Below are 24,333 nucleotides of genomic sequence, written 5' to 3'. Positions count from 1 at the left end.
CAATTCAGCTTTCAATAAAAAAGGCATCTGTAGTCACATCCCATTTAATTCTTGCAAGAGAGAATACATCCGGCAGCTCGCCCCACCCAAGATTATTCTAAAGAGCGGCATTATGTCCTGCCTATTTAAGGCCTCAAATCAAAACAATTACAAGGTTATCGATTCCATTTGCGTAAGCAAGAAACAAAACAATTCCATTTGCGTAAGCAAGAAACAAAACAATTCCATAATCAAGCAACCCAAGCGTCAACCTAGCGTCACAAATTAAAACAATATGCTTGATAGCCATCCGCTGACCCAACAACAATTTAAGCGTCCTTCGCCGATCTTCCCTGTTGAACTCGCATCTGGGGAAGAGGTCGACGCGTATCTTCCAGTAATCAGTCCTCGGAGCAAGAACTCAGTGGATTGTTTTATGTCTTTGCCTTGTATCTCTCGCTGGAACCAGCTGTCGACCTTGGCGTAAGCGTTTGTCTTCGTTGGAGGCGATCAACACATTTTAATATAGTTACACATTTAGGATGAGCATTACTATTCCTAATAAGCTTTATATTCATTGCAAACACATTTATAATAATGAATAACCCCAACAGACTAAAATGAAAATAAATATATTTCTGGCTGACTGTAATTTCTTGGTTCCGTCTTTTAGGTTAAATTGCAAAAATTAAACAACTTTTACTTGAAATTATAATTGTTTGGGAAGTAGGTACAATAGGTATAAGAAGGAGTCAGCAACTACATTAAACAGAGGGGGCAGCATTGAGCTGTGCACGCTTTAGCCAGCCGAAATTGATTCGAAGAAAAGGTAAGCACCACATGAATCGACTGTCAACATGCAAGATGGCCACCCATCACAGGCAGAATGCTGCTGGGCGGAGAAAAGTACAGGTAAAGTCCAACACTGGTTAAATTACCGAGTACTTGGTATTGGCTAATGCGCAACTCCCTGTTTCAACACATCTTTGGTGCACAATAGACGATTTGTAATATGACTAATTATAGAGCTACATCGCTGTTACGATTCTTCAAAGTCGAGCCGGCTAATTTAGCTAGCTTAGCGTACAGAAATTTGTGGCAACGTCGGTGCCAGATATAAGATACTTTTGCCTGTATTTCTTCAAATTGTTGGATATGATGAAGATCTGTGAATCCTAGTACTCTTGTAACATATCTGTCGTGCTTTGTGAGCTGTCTTAGTTTCGATATTTTAACGGCTTTACGTCACTGTGAGAGGGATCTGTCTAATTGCTGGGAGAACGGACGATGCTTGCTTGACTCACTGTTCATCATGTTCCTCCTGTCAGCATACGGTTATAATAAATCAAAGCATGCGCTACCTTCCGAATATCTATCCTTTCGCACATTGTAAATTCAACTTATGTCTCAATGAGCATGCCGCTGAAAACGTAAAACATAATGTTGACTGCAGGCGCGGGAAATAAAATGGGAATGTTACTATTGATTTTCGGGCGTTATTAAGAAAAGTTGTACTGTTGCGGCGAAAACAAGATGCCATGGACCCAACAACCTGAACTCAGTTCTCACCTAACTATTTTTAGTAGTGATAGGTAGATAAGGCATTTTGAAGCGTCCCGGCACAACGGTCAACTGTACCGACGCATAGAACTGTGTCACTCGCTAATAGGCGCACCAGGAGGATGTAATGCAAGCAAACTTATTGAGGTGTAACTGGCAGTCTAACTCTATGACTACCACCGTATTTTAAGAAATAACATGAATGTGTTTCAAAGTCTGAGTCAACTTGTGAATGTTATGTCGCTAATGTACTGCAGAACTGCCTACCTTCGTCGACCCCATTTCAGGAGTACCCTTATCCAATTTCCGGAGTGTAATGCGATTCACTCAAAATCGATATGAAATGTAAAAAAAAAAATAAGCGTAGGACAATTTAAATCAAACTGTTATTGTCATGTTTTTACATTATTTGAAAGTGTTTTTGAAAACCATTGAAAAAGTACAGGATAATGAAAATAAGTTTATCTTTGTGTTTGGGTCCTTGTACGTGGAATTTACAGTCTGAATTCCAACATGTGTCACGCTGAAGTTGCACTTGCGTGTTGTACAATATGCAAATGTTGGTCTTTTGGAGACGGCTTCAACGTGGGATATTTCGTCGAATATGAACCAATAAACTTCTGCGAGTGCCTGAGTTTCTTATTAGCACTCTCATCCAAATTGCCATCCATTTTGCACTTAACCCGAGCAGGGATATTGATAAGACTTAACAGTACTGTGTGCGCCTACTTCCTTTAGAACTACCCCAGAAGTGATAGGATTTGTTTCAAAACAAAAGACTTTGTTTAGTCAGGTTTCCCTTATGAAAAAAAGGCACAAAGGTTCCATTTTCAGGGGGCTCTATTTTAGAGGTCATGCCTAGGGATATACTGATAGTGACTTTATGACAGGGGTGGGCAAACGGGTCCTCGGTACCGCTGTGGTTGCATGTTTTTGTTCCAACCGATCCAGCACAGACAGTTTAACCAATGAGATTTCTGCAGAAAACAAGAAGCACCTGATTGCACTTCTAAGATACCAGATTGCTGGAAAGGTTTCTTCTATAGGTTGGAACGAAAACCTGCCCCCACAGCGGCCCTTTCTGGAATCGTTTGGAGACCTCTGTCTTAATGTCTTAAAATGAATAACAAACATGCAAAAACATTCATTTCAAATTATGAACTCAAAACAACCTAGCATGTTTTGTGGATTTCGTAACTTGGATCTTGTTTCGTACATTGGAACAATCATTTGCATATCAAAGGGCTTTGTAACCTGAAAATTTTGTATGTAGAAGCATTCGTAAGTAGAGTTACCACTGTGACAGTGACCGTGTCAGTCATGTGACTTTTTGTTGAAGCGCTACCTGAGCCTTTGGCCAATGAGTTCCAAGCATACGCTGACACACCTTTTTGCTGCTTCAGGTTTCTTACGTCATTCGGGATGAGGTGGAAAAATACAACAGAAATGGGGTGAATGCTCTCCAACTAGACCCCGCGTTGAATCGACTCTTCACTGCTGGAAGGGACTCTATTATCCGGATATGGAGCGTCTACCAGCATAAAGTATTGAATGTACATAACGATGCTAAACTCAACATAATATCTGCATTTAGCTAATTTATGTTTTCTTATTTTAGCAGGACCCATACATTGCATCAATGGAGCATCATACAGACTGGGTCAATGACATAGTTCTTTGTTGCAATGGGAAAACATGTGAGTTTGACCGTGAACATCTTAATGCTTTAGACTTCAATAGGTGAGGTTGATAGCTGTACTGTCTGTTTGACTGACATTGCAATGGTGTGTGTTTTCAGTAATATCTGCTTCCTCGGATACAACGGTCAAAGTATGGAATGCACATAAAGGGTTCTGTATGTCTACGTTACGAACACATAAGGACTATGTGAAAGCCTTAGCCTATGCTAAGGACAAGGAGCTGGTGGCATCGGCAGGACTTGATAGGCAGATATTTCTCTGGGATGTCAATACGCTTACAGCACTTACTGCTTCCAACAATACTGTCACCAGTAAGGTGTCTTTTTACTGTTCAATTATTTGCCTAAATGATTTCACTGTCTGCTTGGTGAATTGTATTTTTTTGACTTTACATTGCTCAACTAAGTACATTGTGTGTGCAATAGCGTCGTCACTCAGTGGGAACAAAGATTCAATCTACAGCCTGGCAATGAACCAGATGGGCACAGTGATAGTGTCTGGATCCACAGAAAAGGTGAGGCTTTTCTCACCTTTTTGACACTGATTGTCAAACCTTGCTTATTGTTCTGAGTTAATGTCTAACACTGCATTCAAAGCTAATGTGCATCTCTAATTACCGTATTTTCACACCTATTGGACGCACCACCTGAAAGGGCGCCATCTAAGTGGCTGGTGTATTTCTTTTTTGTCAACACAAAAGGCGCTTCGTTTCCAAGGACGCGCTGCAATGGTTGTTCTAGCATGACACACATGTTAGCATGCATGCTAGCGTATGTTTTAAAAAAGGCAATAGCAAAACTGAGTTTAATTTTGTTTTATTGGCATAATGTGTATTCGCAAAAATATAAATCAAAGTATTCAAACATGTACCAATCCATCAAAGCCCTCATCTTCTGTATCCGAGAAAGAGGTCAGCCAAGTGAGCGAGTTCACCAACAATGCTGGATTCCATATCATTGTCAAGGTCAGATTTGTTGCTGTGGGGTTTCGTAATAGTGATTCCAGCTTTGACGAAAACTCAAATTACAGTGCTCGCCGGCACTTTGGCCTAGGCATCGACAATCCATTCCAAATCGTCAGGTAACTCGTGCGACGCTAACTGCCCGGCTTTGTGTTGAGGGTTAAATGCGCTATGAGCACACGGAAGTCAACTGCCTTGCCACCCGTCTGTTTTGAATGGATTTACCGTAATGCTTGGAATGCGTGGGCAGAGTATTTTTAGGGTGAACTCCCGCTGGGTTGATCACAATAAGTAGTGTCGGCAAGAAATGAAACCAGTCAGTCAAGCGGTCAGGGTCATACAAAATTTTTAATTTAGTGCATAAACAAGGCCCATCCCGTCCATTTTAGAGAAAATTTTAGACTTAAGTGGATCCTATAGGTGTGAAAATACGGTAGTAATCTTACACCCGCAACGGTGCTCTGATTATAGACAGACCGACAGATTCTAGAGAAATATAGTATGAAAGTGGAAGCAAATTCCACTTTCAATGAATTATTGTTTCTTGTTCTTCTCACTGAGATCCTCCTTTTTACGAATCCGCATTGTTTATTATTTTAATTTAATTGTTTTTATCCAGAAATTCAATCTTTTATGATTTGGAGTAAATCATTACGATACAACATAGTGTTTGTAGAGCTTTGAAAGCCTGTCAAGGCTAGCACAGTTGCTATACCTGGGCATTCATTGATCAAATCGCTTTGTGTGTATGTGCATGTTGAGGGGGCCTTCAGTGAACTACATTTTTTGTGTGAGTCTATCCCAAGTTGGGTATATTTGTGGCAGGCCCAAGTGGCTAGTAGAAAGACATGACCAGAACATAAAGTTTTGACAACTGGGACCCACTGCCCACTCCTTTATATGTTGAATACTGTACTGTGATCCTTCTTCACTTCGCAGCTTCACTGCATCACAGATTTTTTTCTGAGGGGTATTAAAAAAAGGTCTTAAAAAAAATCTTCGCCGAAACTCTCAACCGGAAGACAGATGAAAAATGGTGGAGGTCAGGGCAGCGCTTCACCTCTCAGCGCCGGAAGTGTCTACATTAGAGGGAGAATGAGTGCGCCAAATATCATATATACATTGCGTCTTGCCATTTCCTCTTTTGTTGCAAGTGAATTTTTTTTAAGTCACCGTTGAAAATGCCTCCTAAATATTGACGTTCCTTGATATGCTAAATGAGTAGCACGCAATCGTAGCATAAATGAATCTACACTGGAATTCTTTTGTACTTATTTCAGCAGGTATGAACCGTTTTAATGTTAATGTGCTCCGCCGTGCAGTTAAAATGGAGCCACAGGAAGTGAACGCACTTCTCCTCTGGAGATGCAAGTGTGTTGTGGCCATCTGTATGCTGCAAATAAAGAAAAATAAATTCTCATGAGGTGAAGAGGTCCGAAGTGTAGCGGCTGGTCTCTCCGCCCAGATTGCCATGCTTCACATGGCAGCGACCGTTCTTCTCCTTGAAGTGCCGCCACATTCCTTGACCACCGGCGCGCATGTACTGTTGTACACTGCCCGAAGCTCGCATCTTCCGAGGTGGGAAACTGCAAATTCTTGTGTGGGTGAACACACCCGGACTCCCAAGGAATAAATAACCGAACCAGCGTTGTGATAGATTTACGCCGTAGATACGGCCGTGAAGCTGTCATGACGACAGGACGTCAACACTGCATGATGAAACTGGGAAGGAGACTGATGATGTCGCTGCCAGAATTTGGCACTTTTCTCGACCGTGTAAAGACAACAAGAACAGCAATATTTGTACAAGAAAAATGTCTCTCGAAGCTGACGAAGAGGACTTGGGCTAAAGCTCCAAGAACCTGTTTTTAATTTTTTAAATCAAGCAGAGAGGGAATATTTTCACTGAGTACAGTAAATAAAGTACTTATATTAATAAATTATTGATTATATTTAGATATTAATACATAAAAGGCTTCCTATGCCTGTAATTGTCATATTTAATAAAAACACCTGTTGATAATTGTACTTGTGTACTTGTATTTTCGTATAACTGCGAAAACATGTAGCATGGTATGTAGTAATAATAGGAGTGATCCTACTTTACGGTTTTTCAATTATTGCGGCCATGTCTGATCTACATTATCCGTGAAAAACGAGGAATTAGTGTAGTTGCTGTCCCTAATGCTGCAGCTGACATCACCTTGTATTCAAATTATCTGAATCTCCAAAGCTGTTAGAGCTATGTGAACACACATTATGCTCATGTGAAGTTACTTCTTTTGCGTGTTCTGTCTGAAAGGCACAGATGAATAGTTTTTCCTAGACATTTAAACCTCCAAACTAGGTGTCATTGCTAATCCCTTATAATAATCATTAAGAAATTAAAAAACAAAACAAAAATATCGTCACCGTTGCGACCAATGGGTTGATACAGAATGTACAGTTAAACCTTGTGCGTCAGCAATATTTCACTTAATTACATGTAAATGAAAATCAAGTCATTAATTTTCCAGGCTCTGGACCTTTGTAAATTGTAATAATTGTGTGCAGGGTGCCTATTATCTTAATCCTTTGTTAATGGGTGTTGTCCCTATATGTACAGGGAAAAATCAAAGTCAAACACAGGTATAAAAATTGTTGGTACCCCTCTCTTAATGAAATAAAAGCCCACAGCTATTACTCAAAATACTTTAAACTTAAAAATCTGACTTAATGAAATTTGAAAAAATAATCTATCGAGGCCAGGGAAATGAGTGGCTATCACGTCGCCCTCACAGTTCTGGGGTCATGGGTTCAAATCCAGGCTGCTCCACCTTTGTGGAGTTTGCATGTTCTCCCTTTGCCTTTGTGGCTTTCCTCCAGGTACTCTGGTTTCCTCCCACATTCCAAACACTTGCATGGTAGGCTAGTTGGACACTCTAAATTGCCTCTAGGTATGAGTGAGAGTGTAAATGGTTGCCTTTCTGCTCGTGCCCTGCGATCGGCTGGCCACTGATTCAGAGTGTCCCCCGCCTCATGCCTCGGATGGGATAGGCTCCAGCACCCCCATGACCCTTGAGGATAAAGTGGTTCAGAAAAAAAATGAATTCAAGGAAAAAAGAACAGTTGACTTCTGCTGTAATGTTTAATTTTTATTTTAAACATTTGTAAATAAATAAATGACACGGGCCTGCAAAAAATGACAGTACCCAGAACATATTTTGAAGAGTTTGCTTACAAGGATAGGGTCAAAATAATCTTCGACAGTTGTAGAAATCTCATGGACAGTTAGGGAAATGATTGCAATGATTTCTTCAAAAGCTTGTGCAACAAACTAATAAATAGTGTTTTTTTGTCCAGGCTTGTTTCATTATTATCATTATTATTTTAATAATTATGTTGTTTAATACCTAAACAAACATTCCATTTTTTTTGCTTGTAACCAGGGTAAAAAACAAAGTTTCTAAAAGCTAAAATTATTATTTTAAGCGATTATGATCAATGTGTGCCTGGCCATGCTAGCAGTGTCTTGCTTATGCGATTGTTGTATTTCTTTTTTTATAAATTTATTTATGGGTTTGAATGCATGCTAGTGGTGTCTTGCTAATGCAATTGTTGTTGGTTTTTATTTTAAATTTACTTATGGGTTTGAATGCATGGGAAATTCCAAAAGTTGTATTTTTAATGTAGACACATTGTTGATAGCCTACTGCTACAATGGAAAAACTGAAATGTACCTGGTTCCATGAACATTTGGAAATATTTGACAAATTGTTTTCTAGGTGCTGCGAGTGTGGGACCCACGTACATGTGCAAAACTGATGAAGCTAAAAGGCCATACAGACAATGTCAAATCGCTACTCCTGAATCGAGATGGAACTCAAGTAAATTTATCTGTACAAATACATAGTGGTTTGTATTTCCAAAAGCATTTCATTTTGCATGACCACAAATCTGCTGTGCTACCTTGCAGTGTCTTTCCGGCAGTTCGGATGGAACAATTCGTCTGTGGTCTCTTGGTCAGCAGCGCTGCATTGCCACGTACCGTGTGCACGATGAAGGCGTTTGGGCACTGCAGGTCAATGAGGCTTTCACACATGTCTATTCTGGAGGTCGAGATAAGAAGATCTATTGCACAGACCTGCGTAACCCAGACATCCGTGTTCTCATCTGTGAAGAGAAGGCCCCAGTGCTGAAAGTAAGAAGAAAACTTGATGTGTCAGCAAACAAATAAATACCAAAATCGTCTTTAACAGGGAAACAAAAATAATATTCCCCAAAATGCAAGATTTATACTTCTTTTGATCTGTATTTTATCAATCTCCTTAAACTTACGACTATAATTCCAAACTCACCCTAAATGCAGAGAAATGAAAGTAAAGACCAATTAGCTGTTGTTCGTATCTCTGAATGTTCGCAAATCGCATGGTTGTAAGTTGGGAACCTAGTATATATGGAGAATCCGAATTACTGTGATCCTTCGTGGCGTCAACATTTGCGGCTTCAGTACATAGCGTTTGTATTTTTATTTTTTATGTTAAGTACAGTGGTACCTCTACTTAGGAAATTAATTGGTTCCAGAACTTTTTCCGTAAGTTGAACATTTCATAAGTAGAGCAGTACTTTATATGTACATTCTCTAATTCGTTCCACAGTCCTCACAAACTACCAACTCAACCCTTAAAAAATGATCGAAGGGTCGCAAGTTTGTAGGAAAGGTGTGAACACACACAAAAATTAGAGAAAATGATCATAAAATTATTTAATAAGACATTAAAATGAATAATAAACACGCAAAATCTATTCGTGTTAAAGCGCAGATGAACAAGTGTCAGGAAGTTAATGTTGGGCTACAGAGAGAGCACACACATCTAATAAACATAAAATAAAGAATTCAAAATAACATCGCTTTGAACTTTCAATCTTTTTTATTAACGATTTATGATTTCTGGCATCTAATTTTTCACCCATTTTATTTATCGCCACTGCTTCTTACCTGTTTGGGTTTAAGTTCACCTTCAGCAGTGCTTGCTTCTTACCTGTTTGGGTTTAAGTTCACCTTCAGCAGTGCTTGCTTCTTACCTGTTTGGGTTTAAGTTCACCTTCAGCAGTGCTTGCTTCTTACCTGTTTGGGTTTAAGTTCACCTTCAGCAGTGCTTGCTTCTTACCTGTTTGGGTTTAAGTTCACCTTCAGCAGTGCTTGCTTCTTACCTGTTTGGGTTTAAGTTCACCTTCAGCAGTGCTTGCTTCTTACCTGTTTGGGTTTAAGTTCACCTTCAGCAGTGCTTGCTTCTTACCTGTTTGGGTTTAAGTTCACCTTCAGCAGTGCTTGCTTCTTACCTGTTTGGGTTTAAGTTCACCTTCAGCAGTGCTTGCTTCTTACCTGTTTGGGTTTAAGTTCACCTTCAGCAGTGCTTGCTTCTTACCTGTTTGGGTTTAAGTTCACCTTCAGCAGTGCTTGCTTCTTACCTGTTTGGGTTTAAGTTCACCTTCAGCAGTGCTTGCTGACCGGTGTTTTTAGAGAAGTCGATGTGAAGTGTTGGTGATTGCAAGACTGATGAACACTTTGAGGATGTTTTTTCCACGAAGTCAGAAAGTTTGTCAAATTTCTCCCCCATTTTTTTTTAATTTGTGCTGTTTGAATGGTGGCTGCTTCCTTCTCAGCCGCCTTCTCGTTGAATTCCTCATGTATTGCCAAGCGTTGCATTAACTCCTGCTCGTTAAGAGTTAGTTTTGGTGTCCCTCGAACTCATCAATGTCCTCCTTACTCTCCACCAGCCCCATCACCTGCCCATGCGACACAATTTTGCCCACCGCAGGGTGCGGTTCAATTTGAGGCTCGACTGCGGCATTCGGCGGCCACAGCGTCCTCCTAGCAGAAGTTCAAGCACACAACGATGAACGGCGGTCAAATCAATCAAAATCAAAAGCCTTTATTGTCATTATACACAGCTGCGTAAATTAAACGAAATTGGTGGTGCTACTCCACAAAGTGCGTTTCCCAGTAAAAACATAAATAAGCAATATACAAATATAAAAAGTCACGTCCAGGCAAGGTAAATTCTAAAATATTGCACAATCTAAGATATTGCACATTGTTATTGCACACCCGGAAGTCATTGCACAGAAGGGATTGTGTGTTGTGCTAATGCAAGTTCAGAGCCCTGATGGCTCTAGGAAAAAAACTGTCCCTAAGTCTATTTGTCCTTGTTTTGTGAGACCTGTAGCGTCTGCAAGTTACAAGCACTTCTTAAGGCGGATGCCTGGAACCAGCTGCCTCCTTCTGATCCCCGACACCGCCTCCTCCATGAAAACGTTAAAATGCGTTTGCAAAAGAAGCCAGACTGGCGATCATCGACCCTTCCCCGTCTTACCGCTCTCGAACTCCATACCCCTTGCACATACTCTTCCCATCCCTGCCCACCCTGGCTATTACCCCCCCCCCCCCCCCCCCCCCATCCAAACCGCCTTTACTGCAGTCTCTAAACACATGCCGACCATCACCCAAAGAGATGAGGCCGAAGAGCTCATCAGAAGCATGGGTAAACCGGACCTACAGATCTTCACAGATGGATCCACCAAAGAAGGCACTGCGGACGGTGGTGCAGGTTTTATTCGTCATTAAGGAGACTGCAATCATCCACCAATGGCATGGTGCCACTGGCAGCCGCAGCAGCTCCTACCACTCTGAAAAAGTGGCACTGACCGAGGCACTCTCCTGGCTGAGGGAAACAGCAGACTGGCAGACATCAATTATCCTCAGTGACTGCAAATCGCTGGTCCAAGCTATGGGAAACCCCCATACGCAAGACCCCGCCATTCGGAGACTTCAGGGTGACATCGCCCTTTTCCCTCCGCCTAAGCGACTACAGCTACTGTGGATCCCGGGCCACTGCAACATATGCGGTAACGACCTGGCCGATGCCCTAGCTAAACTTGGCTCGTCAGATGACCAAACCCATACCTCCCCGGACGCAGCCACAAGACGCGCCATCATCTCTGCATGGCTTTTCTGTCTGTTGCCGTGCTTCCAGCGTAGCACACTGTAATGCAGTATGCCAGGATGCTCTCCACAGTGGCTCTATAGAAGGTTACCAGAAGCTTAGTGTCTAAGTTGTTCCTTCTGAGTACCCTCAGGAAATGGAGTTGCTTCTGGGCCTTCTTCACCACTGCCGTGGTGTTGGAAGACCAGGAGAGCTTGTCCGTGACGTGAACCCCAGGAATTTGAAGGACTGGACCCTGTCTACGCATACTCCATTTATGAGGAGTGGGGGCAGATTTGTGTTGCGTTTGCGAAAGTCCTGGATTATTTCTTTAGTTTTCGTGGTGTTTAGTGTGAGATTATTCATCAAACACCACGAAGACAGTATGTTGACCTCATTGACGGTAGGCAGACTAGTTCCTCTGCTAGTGAGGCATCTGTGTTACAGACACCTTATTATTGTCATTGTAATTGGTAATGTGTCGTATTCCCTGCCACATCTTCTTTGGGTTATTTTCTGTGAAGTGCTCCTCAAGTTTCCTTGTATATGCTGCCTTGGTCTTTTTAATGCCTCTTCAGGTCTGCTATGGCAGCGCTGTATTGTAACTTGTCCCCTGACCTGAAGGTGCTGTTACGGCATTTAATGAGTGCCTGTGTATCACTGGTCATCCAGGGTTTTTGGTTAGGAAAAACCCGGATAAGTTTATTAACAGTGACAGTGTCCGTAGTTTTTGATATAAGAAAGTACAGTGTCCGTGTAGTCCTGGATGTTGTGGTGTTCAAAAATTTCCCAAATGGTGCAGGAAAAACAGTCCTGCAGCTGAGAAAGGGCGTCCTCAGGCCATGTTCTTATTATCTTGTGGCCTTGTCAGTCTCCAGAGTGGGGTGTATGAGGGGGTGAGGGACAGGCAGAGATGGTCGGATCTAGCAAGGTGAGGGAGGGGTGTGGCTCTATAAGCATGTTTGATGTTAGAATAAACATGGTCTAGAGTTTTATCTCCTCTGGTGTGACACTTCACGTACTGGATAAACTTAGGCAGAACAGTCTTTAAACATGCTTTGTCGAAGTCACCGGCGACAATAAGGACTCCACAGGGGTGGTCAAGCTGCTGTTTGTTTACAGTCTCTAGCAGGAGGCTAAGTGCCGTGCTAATTTTAGCATCCGGTGGGATGTAAACAGCTATTACAATGACTACCGTTAGCTCCCTTGGTAGATAGAAGGGCCTGCACACAACTGCCAAGAGCTCTAAATCAGGAGAACAGTGAGTGTTAATGATCCTACTGTTGCAGCACCAGTCGTTGTGTACGTGTACTAGAACAGTGCTATTGTTACACCATCCATCATTCACATAAATGCAAAGCCCACCACCTCTTTTTTCCCCTGAGTCGACAGTCGTGTCTGATCTGAGTAGCGTGCGTCCTGCTAGCTGCACGGTAGTGTTGGGTATTTGTGGGTGAAGCCACGTCTCTGTGATCATTAGCAAACGTAGCGATTAGCAGCGAGCTCTAATTCCAAATCCTCCGTTTTGTTTACAATGGATCTGACGTTGGAGAGATATATGCTCGGGAGTGGAGGTTTGAGTGGTTGTTTCCTGAGCTTACACAACACGCCCGCTCGACAGTCTTGCTTTTGTTTTCTTTCCCGACGCTTTCTCTTTCGCCGACCAGTTCCAATAACTAACCATGGGGCTCTAGTGTCGCGATCTCTTCCGGTATGTTATGTTCCCGGTGAAAGTCGCTGCAAATCTTATTTCGCTGCTCGTAACCGATGTTTAATAAGTCGAAACGGTTATAGCTGAATTTAAAGTCCGATTTTGACAAACGACTCGCGACAAGACACAAAACACATTAAAAGAGTGCGTTTGACTGCTGCTCGCGCAGGCGCCGCCATCTTGGTGTATATCAATACCCCTTTTTGGGAAGCTTTACCAAGTTTATCATTTGATTGTGAACTACAGTTCCCATGCATTGAATTGTACTGTTCACACGGCATGAAAAGTTGCATGTTGCATATGGGCAAAGCAAAGAAAAGAAAATTGACTTGTAGTGTGAATGTATCATAAAACGTGCTGATTAATGTGCAAATTTTAACTGTAAGAACAGAAATATGCTAATAAGCCAAGGAATTTTCTTTACGCACTGTATTTCCATTCATGCTTACTCCTGTCTGTCTCTTGCACAGATGGAACTGGACAGATCCGTTGACCCACCTTCTGCTATCTGGGTTTCCACCACCAAGTCATCTGTTAATAAATGGGTAGGCATTTGTGATGCAGTGGCACTCTGATTTTGACAGACTCAAACAGTATAGTTACATTCATAATGCCTAATTAAATGTCAACATATTTGCGTACGCAATATGTACCATATATACACTAGTCACTTTGATAATGTGTTTGATTGAAGTGTCATGTGGCAGCCTATTGTGAAAAACTATCTTGGGCTATGTACTTTGATTGTATCTGCGCTTGTCTCCTATATGTACAGTCTCTCAAGGGAATGCACAACTTCAGATCATCAGGGGAGTACGATAATGACTGCAGCACCCCTTTAACACCACTGTGCACACAGCCAGAACAAGTCATCAAGGGTAACACATTGTTGTGAAATAGGACCTTATCTTCTTTCCCAGTTTCATGAGCAAAAATCTGTCTTACTCGCCTTTACAGGAGGTGCCAGTATTATACAGTGCCACATTCTGAACGATAAAAGACACATATTGACCAAAGATACCAACAACAACGTGGCTTTCTGGGATGTTCTGAAGGTAAATGTTAGCGGTAGGATATGTTTGACTCGCGCAAAGGAAACTCTTCAAATCAGTCTTGTGGTGTGAATGGAGCCGTTGTGTGAACTACAGGCTTGCAAAGGTGAAGACTTGGGCAAAGTGGAGTTTGATGAGGAGATTAAAAAGCGATTCAAGATGGTGTATGTGCCAAACTGGTTCTCAGTTGATTTGAAAACTGGGGTAAGTTATAATATTAAATGTGAAAACATATTTTATAGCGATGTAGAGTTTGTAGTATGGAAAACAAAGAGGTATCTTGATGCAGGTCATTTTATATCCACAAACGTGTACAGTTGTGGTCAAAAGTTTACATACACTTGTGAAGAACATAATGTCATGGCTCTCTTGAGTTTCCAGTTATTTCTACAACTCTGATTTTTCTCTGATAGAGTGATTGGAACAGATACTTCTATGTCACAAGAAACATTCATGAAGTTTGGTTCTTTTGACTTTATTATGGGTTAACAGAAAAAGTGATCAAATCTGCTGGGTCAAAAATATACATACAGCAACACGAATTAGAAATTTTGGTTGTGTCAGTGAAATGAGCTTCATAGCATGGCCTCTTAACTTCTTGTGAGTGATTATGAGTGACTACAGCTGGTAACCTCGCTGAGGCCATTTAAATAGGGCTCATTGGATGCAAATGTCCACAAACGCTACAATGGGAAAGTCAAAGGAGCTCAGCATGGATCTGAAAAAGCGAATCCTTGACTTGACCAAGTCAGGAAAGTCACTTGGAGCCATTTCAAAGCAGCTGCAGGTCCCAAGAGCAACAGTGCAAACAATTGTTTGTAAGTGTAAAGTGCATGGCACTGTTTTGTCACTGACACGATCAGGAAGAAAATGCAAGCTATCCCCTGCTGCTGAGAGAAAATTGGTCAGGAGGGTGAAGATTTCACCGAGAATCACCAAAAAGCAGATCTGTCAAGAATCTGCTGGAACGCAGATGTCAGTGTCCATAGTCAAGCGTGTTTTGCATCTCCATGGACTGAGAGGCTGCCGTTCAAGAAGGAAGCCATTGCTCCAAAATCGGCACCTTAAGGCTCGACTGAAGTTTGCTGCTGATCACATGGACAAAGATAAGACCTTCCAGAGGAAAGTACACCATGCCTACCGTCAAGCACGGTGGTGGTATTATTATGTATAGCCGCGAAAACATGCAATGGCACTAATAATAGGGCTGATTATTAGTCGTGTTTTTTTTTAATATTGCGGCCATGGTCTACATTATCTGCGGTATACGAGGGATTACTGTATTGATGTTGTACGGCAGGGGTCACCAAACTACGGCCTGCCGGCACATTTGGACCGGCCCTCTGAACAATACCAGAGACGCTATCGGATTTTTTTCCTTTTTGGCCTTGAAGACTGGGACGTTTTAATCTTGTGTTTGGTTCATTGCACCCCTGCTGAGTCCACAAATCATCCCAGTGAAGCGGGCCTTCGCATTGCTTCTTTGGTGACATGCGCGGGGAGAGTGTTTCCCTTTGATGCATGGGGCACTTTCACCGTTGCATGCGCGAGCAGAGTGTTCGCGAGACATCTGGACGATCGCAGGTGAGGGCGGAGCCCTGGGGCCATCGCTATTGCGATGCTATTCAAGCATATAAAAACTGTGCAACCTGAACTTGTTTGAGAACGGAATAATGGCGAAAAGGTTAGTTAAGAGAAAAATTGATTCAGAATGCAGGGTATTTAACCTGCAGTGGACAAACGATTATTTTTTTTTTCAATGCAAAGAAAAGGCTGTTTGTCTCATCTGTCAAGAGGCGGTGGCAGTATTCAAAGAATACAATCTTCCCCGGCACTATGAATCCCGTCACAAAGACAAGTACGATAGCGTGCAAGGCCAAATACGAGCAGACAAACTCTCAAAGCTAAAAGTTGGACTATTATCTCAGCAGACTACATTTCTACGCCAAGCTCAGCTGAACCAGGCATCCGTTTGGGCCAGCTTTCGGGTTCATAAACTGATAGCAAGCAACGGTAAGCCTTTCACTGACGGAGAGTTTTTTAAGAAATGTATGGATGTTGTCGTGGAGGAAGTGTGTCCCGAGAAGAAAGATGCATTTAATGCCGTAAGTCTGTCGGTGAGTACAATGACCAGACGCGTTGAAGAAATCGGGAGTAATGTATATGCCCAGCTGCAGCAGAAGATGAAAGAATTTAACTTTTTTTCATTAGCACTGGATGAAAGCACGGACGTGCAAGACACAGCGCAACTGCTCATTTTTATTCGTGGAGTTAGCGCAAACTTTGAGATTTGCTAGGATCTGGCAGCCCTCCAAAGTCTCAAAGGGACTACAACAGGAGAGGATATTTTTGACAGTGTGCCAAACCATGGAGAAGTTGGACCTGGACTGGTCAAAGCTAGCTAGCATCACGACTGACGGGGCTCCTAGCATGGTGGCCGAAACTCGCGGTCTAATAATGGGACGCATGAACCGGGAGTTGGAAAAAAGGGGTCTCACCGCCCCGCTACGAGTCCACTGCCGAATTCACCAGCAAGCACTGTGCTGCAAAATGTTGACGTGGGATTCTGTAATGACGGTTGTGGTGTTGTGCATAAACTTCAGAGCAAAGGGAGAAGATTGTGCATGGCACAACAGAAAGTTAATGTTCCATGGCTTTTTTTTCTATGAAGAACCCAGAGAGAGTTATTTAGTTATTATTTATTTCATAAATAGTGTTATTTATTTCCTGTTTTTTCTGTGAAGAACTCAGAGAGGGTTATTTAGTTATTATTTATTTCATTAATAGTGTTATTATTTGTTTCCTGACTTTTTTTCTGTAAAGAACCTGGAAAGGGTTATTTGGTTATGTGTGGCTTTCTGGAAAACAATAAATTTTTTAAGCTCCCCTACGATCGTCACACTTTTTCTGTTACAAACTGACACCGGCCCCACATCAGAGAAGGGAAAAGTAATGTGGCCCTCACAGGAAAAAGTTTGGGAACCCCTGTTGTACGGAGTCCTTGCATCTCAAATGATGACCTTTCAAATTGGGCTGTGGATTAAAACCGTCACGATTCGTTTCTTTTGGTAGCGATTAAAGTTCTTGTATGTTTAAAAAACAAAATTTCATTATTGTCAATGCTTGTCTACCAAATTATTTTTTAGTGTTGCAAATAATGTTTATTTAAACAAATTAACCCCCAAAATATATAAATGCACTCTGTGATGTAATTATGCATCATAACACTATTTTTTAAATAACCACAACATTTATTGAAAATTTTAGAGAAAAATGTTTATCATACTGTTTTCAATGGCAAAACAACTATCACATCTCGTCGTGAAACATTAAGTGGCTGTTTAGCCCCCTTTGTTTTCTACACGCTTCATGAGTCTCTTGTCCATAGAATGTGTGAGATTGCCAATTGTCTCTGCTGGAATGGCCTTCATAGTGGCTTGTATAGCTGCCCAAAAGTCAACTTTACTGGAATACTGCTTCCCGCAACTATAAAGTTCTTTCTTGACAAATGCCCAAAGATTTTCAATAGGATTCAAGTCAGGGGATGATGCAGGCCACTCCATCAACTTGTTTCCAGAGAAGCCTCTTGTAGCCAAATACTCCAGAGTTCCTTTGGAAGCATGGGAAGGTGCTTTGTCTCATCCCATCTCATATCTCATTTTCTGAAGCGCTTCATCCTCACTAGGATCGCTGGTGGTGCTGGAGCCAATCTGTTAGGGTTATTAGTCTTACATTATTATATATTTGCTTGCAATGAAGAACGCTTTGCTACACTTAGGATTATTAGTCTTACATTATTATATATTTGCTTGCAATGAAGAACGCTTTGCTTCACTTAGGATTATTAGTCTTACATTATTAGACTTCGGGCCAAAGGCAGGGGACACCCTGAATTGGTGGCCAGCCAATCGCAAGGCACAAGGAGACAAACAACCATTCACGCTCACACTCATACCTAGTGGCAATTTAGAGTGTCCAATCATCCTACCATGCATGTCTTTGGAATGTGGGAGGAAACTGGAGTACCTGGAATGGATTTTCAAACTTTGCCAATGGTTTCAGAATTCGAAATCTCTTGTATCTCTTCACACCAGCAATTCCAGCCTTGTCAAAGATCGCTTTACTGCTCAACAAAGGATTTTTTCGTAGAACTCCAGTGAGCTGTCGTTTTTCTCTTTCATTGACATCTTTAAATCCTTTGACCTTTGTCCGAATCCTTTTTTTATTGAAGTCATTCACTATCTTTTTGATGGTACGATGTAATCGTCATCATCAATGTTGTTTTACCATCTGATAAAAATTTCACAATTTTCTCTTTCAGTTGCTGATTTGTCTTTTTTCTTCCCCATTCTCAATTTTGGATTCAAAACAACATTGCCAACATGTACTTTTCAAAAGTCGATACTACATGCATAATAACATCAGACAGCGCATTTGTATATTTTGGGGATTAATTTGTTAAATAAAGATTATTTGCAACTCTAAAAAAAAGATTGTGGTAGACACTAGTGTTGACAATAATGCATGAATGTTTGTGTTTGAAAAGATCTATTAGTTTTGTTAAAAATCTGATTTTTGTCATTTGCATAATAACTTCAGACAGTGTATGTGTCATCGTTTACCTTCAACCTGCACAAGGGACTAAAGATAAAAATTACCCCTTGGCTACAACCTTACATATTTACATATGTTCATTAACATGAATATGTTCATTAATATGTGCTCTCCATTTTTAAATAAATCTAACTCAAACTTTCATAATTGAATGAGGAAAGTAATTTTATGCATAAAAGTTTTACATTTGAAAGAAAAGAGATGTGAAAGTTATCGTGATAATTATCGATATTGACTGATAATTTTTTTTCTTGTTGTGATAGTCATTATTGTCATACCGCCTAGCTCTAGTGTAGTCCAAGGACCTCATCTAGTTCCCAGTGCATTAGTTGTAATGTGTAAAGTTGATCAGTGTTCCACATATTGCACTTTTTTGAGTTGTTTTTTTACTAATTATTGGTGCTATATTCTTGGTCTAATTAATTAGTTCCAACCCCCTGAAAAAACACCAAAAACAGAATATTGGATTGGAAAAAATGTTTTATTTGTTCTAATTCGCCATCTATTAACAAAGTAACACATAACTAGTGGTTTAATATTAATAAAATGTGCTTAATAGTACTAAAATGATACAGATTTCAAAGGGGAGAGAGAGAGACGGACAGAGAGAAGGGAGGGGGGCTTTTTGCCCGGCAATCCGCTCGTAACATAACATAAATAAATTTAAATGAACTTGGATTACGATGTAGACACACTATAAATTAGTTTAATCGAACCTAACACTAAACTTAATTCTAATTTTGTTTGACATTTTGATACCTTTCTTCTCTCGGGTTGGCTCTTTTTGCCCTGCCTCCACTCTGACTTTCAGTCAATATTGAGGGTTGTTTGAGTTTGTATTCCCTTCAAAATATTCCCAAAATGATGCACACAAATGTCCTCAGAATAGGATAACGCACGACCACTTGCCAATGAGAAGTAGTATATACACCATTCGCACTGACTAACGGGAAAAAACACTGAAAAAATGCAACGCTCCGCCCAGTGCTCGCAGAGGCATTACAAAGAGAGAGTTGTGACCAGAAACATTACAAAGAGGGAGTTGCGACCAGAGACATTACACAAGGGAGTTGCGGGGAGAGAGCCAGTGCCCATGCTGTTCTTATGAGCAGCATCTCGCATCTGCTGTCTGCTCGTATATCAAAATTTGTCTCGTATCAAGATAAATATTTGCCCGAAATTTTACTCGTATGTCGGGCCACTCGTATGTCGAGGTACCACTGTATATCAGATTAGAGTACAAATCACATATTTGAGATTTTTTCTCTTTAAGAGATCAAGGACAAACATAACAGATTAAAATAATAACAAAATTGAGAATAATAGGCTAAGTAGGCATCTGTAAAAACAACACATTGATCGTTATTCAGATCATTTAAGTCAAAACACCAAAAATTCACATCTTTACCCAAATCTCAAATCACATTCCAAATGACTACCAAACCCATGTTCCCCTCCAGCATAATTTATGAAACTCGGGACTAAATGCTGTTTACTCTATTTTACGTGCTGCTCAATAGATGCTTACCATCACGCTGGACGAGAGTGACTGCTTCGCTGCCTGGGTTTCCGCCAAGGACGCAGGGTTCTCAAGCTCTGACGGATCTGACCCAAAATGTAGGAAACATGACAGGTCATTTCTCCTGTAATAATTGTAGGGGCAGGCTTCTTTTTTGTCTTCCTAAGTGATGTTCCCTTTTGCCTCTGCAGTAAACCTGGGTGGACTGCTGCTTCAGGCTTTGCTAGAGTTCTGGCCCAGAACTCGCATCAATCCCATGGATGAGGAAGAAAACGAAGTAAACCATGGTAAGGATTGCTGCAAGACAGCTTAAAGAATATTTACAGGGCAATTATCAATAGTCAATGTACAGTTGCAGTAATCCCTCGAATTTCACGGATAATGTAGACCAGACATGGCCGCGATAATCGAAAATCCGTAGCTCGGATCATCCCTATTATTACTACATACATATTTTAGTGGCTATACAAAAATCCTAGTACACAAGTACAATTATCTATTTATTAAATAATATACTTATACAGTAATCCCTCGATTATTGCAGACTAGACATGCCATTCGTTACAGATGTGACATCCGTTTAGGTCACGCGGATGTAGTTTCGATAGATTTTTGAAGCGACATAGACGTAGCGTAGCCATGGCCTCCAAGCGAAGACAAGAGAACTGTAATACTGATATTTTGCCATCGAAAAAATATACAACAAACTGCAGCCTGCAAAAGTTCAAGACGGAATACAGTATTATATATCCGTGTTTGGCGCCATCAACCAAAGGAGAATTCTTTGCGTACTGTAAGTATTGCAACATGAAAACTGATGCTTTGCGTGACAAAAACTTGTTGGAAGTAAAAGTGGATTATGAGAAGATTAGTATTCCATTTGAGAAAAATGATGGAGGACTTTGTATTGTATTTGATAACAAGAATGGTGAGCAAAAATCCCAGAACCACACGGGGGGACCTAGTGAATGACCTACAGAGAGCTGGGACCACAGTAACAAAGGCTACTATGAGTAACACAATGCGCCTCCAGGGACTCAAATCCTGCACTGCCAGACGTGTCCCCCTGCTGAAGCCATTTCACATCCAGGCCCGCCTGCGGTTCGCTAGAGAGCATTTGGATGATCCAGAAGACGACTGGGAGAATGTGTTATGATCAGATGAAACCAAAATAGAAGTTTTTGTTAGAAACACAGGTTCTCGTGTTAGGAGGAGGAAGAATACTGAATTGCATCTGAAGAACACCATACCCACTGTGAAGCATGGGGGTGGAAACATCATGCTTTGGGCAAACAGCCAGGGCAACAAAGGAGTGGCTTCGTAAGAAGTATTTCAAGGTCCTGGAGTGGCCTAGCCAGTCTCCAGATCTCAAGCCCATAGAAAATCTGTAGAGGGAGTTGAAAGTCATTTTGCCCAACGACAGCCCCAAAACATAGAGGAGATCTGCATGGAGGAATGGGCCAAAATACCAGCAACAGTGTGTGAAAAGCTTGTGAAGAGGTACTGAAATTGTTTGGCCTCTGTTATTGCCAACAAAGGGTACATAAAGTATTGAGATGAACTTTTGATATTGACCAAATACTTATTTTCCACCATGACTTGCAAATATATTCTTTAAAAATCAAACAACGGGATTTTCTGGTTGAGGTTTACCCATGTTGACAATTACGGGCCTCTCCAATCTTTTCAAGTAGGATAACTTGCACAATTGGTGGTTGACTAAATACTTATTTGCCCCACTGTATGTGTACACATATGTATATATATATTGTAAATACTTAAAGTACTGTACTCACAGTGAAAAAAGTTCCTCCACTTGATTAAAAAAAACAAATACAAAAAACAGGCTATTGTGAGCTTTATTCCCGCGACCCGCGATGTATTGAAACTGCGAAGTAGAACGATCACTGTATTATTCTTTACTTTTCTTAGTGTAAGGAGAGTTGTCTCATCTTTATTGCACAACAGAGCAACAAAAATACTTTTTGCATAATAAACAACAATTTAAGTCATTTATTTACTTATTTATAGAAGTTTAAAGTTTCATATTTGAAAGAAAAAAGATGTGATAGTTATCGTGATAATTATTGATTTCAACTGAATTTTTTTTATCGTGATAACAATTTTTGTCATATTGCCCAGGTCTATGTTGATGTATGTTATTGAATTTACAATTCAACTTCATTTGTATAGCAGCAAGGCAACAGAGGGTTAGGGGGGTAAATTTGTGTTGGTACTGGTTTGTGTCTGCGTCTGTGTGTTTCTTACCAATAATAGGGAACCGAATTGAAGCATAGCAGTCACAACAAAATTAAACCCCTCGACTTAACGAGCAGCTGGTCATTTGTTAGAGCCTGAGACAGGCAGAGGAGAGGCGCGGCTACTTCTTAACCAAAATAACCCAGTTTTAAATGTATTTCTTCAAATTAGGAGTCAGATTTTTTTTTTTTTAAAGCTCGAATCCGATATACATCAAGTGTGCAAATATCAGCCCCAATAATTGGTCGATCTAAACCTGATGCATCTCCTCAATAACAAACACTACTGAATCGGCGAAATAATTAGGCAACATAGCTGAAGTTGAGTCAACTTGCGCTCAAGGACCTTTTTGAAAAGTAAAAAGTAAGGGAGAACTTTAGACCTCCCTATTTTTGTGAGTTATCAAAGGACTAAATGAAGCTACATCTGTTGAGTAAATATTTCATATGCCACAGTGAATGGAGAGCAGGAGAACCGCATCCAGAAAGGAAATGGATACTTCCAGGTGCCGCCACACACACCTGTTATCTTCGGAGAAGCAGGGGGGAGAACCCTTTTTCGGTAATGCTGCCTTTTCATCGTTCGTACACTACCTCAGTCTGTCAGGTCTACTGTACTCATAAAGAACACATAACGGCTTTTGAAATGTCATTTGTTTTTTTTAACATTGCAACATTTTGCTAGCAAGCATACACTTATTTCTCAAACTTAGTAGAGTTACATGAATATTTTAAAAAGAATTTATTCTCAAATTGAGCATACTTCATTTGTTGTTTGATTGTGCTGCAGGTTGCTTTGTAGAGATTCAGGTGGAGAGACTGAGTCGATGCTACTGAATGAGACTGTTCCTCAATGGGTCATTGATATAACTGTAGATGTGAGTAACGGGCTCATCTTCTCATTAGTCAGAAGTATTGTGATTGTCAAAATGACTTGATTTCATATACAACTAAATAGTTCCGTGACTAAATCTGGTTAATTAAATACTGTTAAGAGATGTCTCAAACTTTGAGCATGTAACATTTTATTGTACAACAATTTCAATGAAAAATTAAAATAGAATGTAGTTATTTGGAAATCATGTTCAACCTACATTTAAAGGGACTCAACTTACCGTATTTTCACGACTATAAGGCGCACTAAAAAGTCTTAAATTTTCTCCAAAATAGACAGGGCGTCTTATAATGTCGCCGTGTGTAAGCTCTGAAGCCTGACTGAGAACACTTCTTGCCGACACGCTTCTTATATAGAGAGAAGACGGACGTGGGTGGGGTCAGACGCTAAAGGCACGCCCCTACAAAGTACCCGTATATAGTGTGGGCATGTTTATTGCAAAACAATTTCGGTTTGGTTTCTAAGGCCCCCCGAAGCAGCTGTGAAAAACCAAGTCACGAAAATGAACTCTGAGCTTGCCGTCATTCCCGGAGGCTTAACTAAAGCGCCTGGTTAGTTACGCCACTATTTGCGAATGGATTGTGCCCGCCTAGACGAACGTGTCTGCTTGCACTGTTGTTAAAGGCACTAACAACAGATGCTTGAAAACTGCTGGACATCGGTATCAACACAGCTTTACGAAGGGTGGCAGGCAGCGCCGGGCTATTACGCTAGCTACTATTTGCGAATGGATTGTGGCCTGGACATCGGCATCAACACAGCTTTACGAAGGGTGGCAGGCAGCGCCAAGCTAGTTACGCTAGGTACTATTTGCGAATGGATTGTGGCCTGGACATCGGCATCAACACAGCTTTACGAAGGGTGGCAGGCAGCGCCGGGCTAGTTACGCTAGCTACTATTTGCGAATGGATTGTGGCCGCCTGGACGAACGTATAAAACTCAGCGTTTTCGATGACTCATTTGGACAATTGTTCAATTCGGACACAGAAAATGAGGACTTTGATGAATTTGTGGGTGATGATGACGTGAGTACATTGTAAAATGGCTAAATAAAGTATGTTTAAGCTGGTGTATGTTTTGCCATGCCTGGCTGCACCTTTAAAAGCGGTGCGTCCTGTG

The 24,333-nt window shown here is 41.0% G+C and overlaps 1 protein-coding gene across 7 annotated transcripts in view; it reads left to right on the top strand.

Annotated features, from left to right (window-relative positions):
* The first annotated feature begins 762 nt into the window (after positions 1-762).
* LOC144085455 (WD repeat-containing protein 48) overlaps positions 763-24,333 on the top strand; it is a 28,774-nt gene continuing 5,203 nt past the window's right edge. The window contains exons 1-15 of one of the 7 annotated variants that reach the window (XM_077614738.1): positions 763-891; positions 2,943-3,083; positions 3,161-3,236; positions 3,338-3,550; positions 3,665-3,753; positions 7,965-8,066; positions 8,156-8,380; positions 13,347-13,421; positions 13,652-13,754; positions 13,834-13,931; positions 14,025-14,132; positions 20,063-20,159; positions 20,253-20,348; positions 22,776-22,881; positions 23,110-23,197. In XM_077614738.1, coding sequence (XP_077470864.1) covers positions 820-891; positions 2,943-3,083; positions 3,161-3,236; positions 3,338-3,550; positions 3,665-3,753; positions 7,965-8,066; positions 8,156-8,380; positions 13,347-13,421; positions 13,652-13,754; positions 13,834-13,931; positions 14,025-14,132; positions 20,063-20,159; positions 20,253-20,348; positions 22,776-22,881; positions 23,110-23,197 — 1,689 coding nt within the window. In that variant the 5' untranslated portion in view covers positions 763-819. Of the gene's footprint in view, positions 892-2,942; positions 3,093-3,157; positions 3,237-3,337; positions 3,754-7,964; positions 8,067-8,155; positions 8,381-13,346; positions 13,422-13,651; positions 13,755-13,833; positions 13,932-14,006; positions 14,133-20,062; positions 20,160-20,252; positions 20,349-22,775; positions 22,882-23,109; positions 23,198-24,333 lie in introns of all 7 variants that reach the window. The other 6 variants (XM_077614735.1, XM_077614737.1, XM_077614734.1 and 3 more) reach the window with 6 other exon arrangements.

Source organism: Stigmatopora argus, chromosome 12 (genome assembly GCF_051989625.1).
Source record: "Stigmatopora argus isolate UIUO_Sarg chromosome 12, RoL_Sarg_1.0, whole genome shotgun sequence".
Lineage (NCBI taxonomy): Eukaryota > Metazoa > Chordata > Actinopteri > Syngnathiformes > Syngnathidae > Stigmatopora > Stigmatopora argus.
This window is presented reverse-complemented; position numbering and strand designations above follow the sequence as displayed.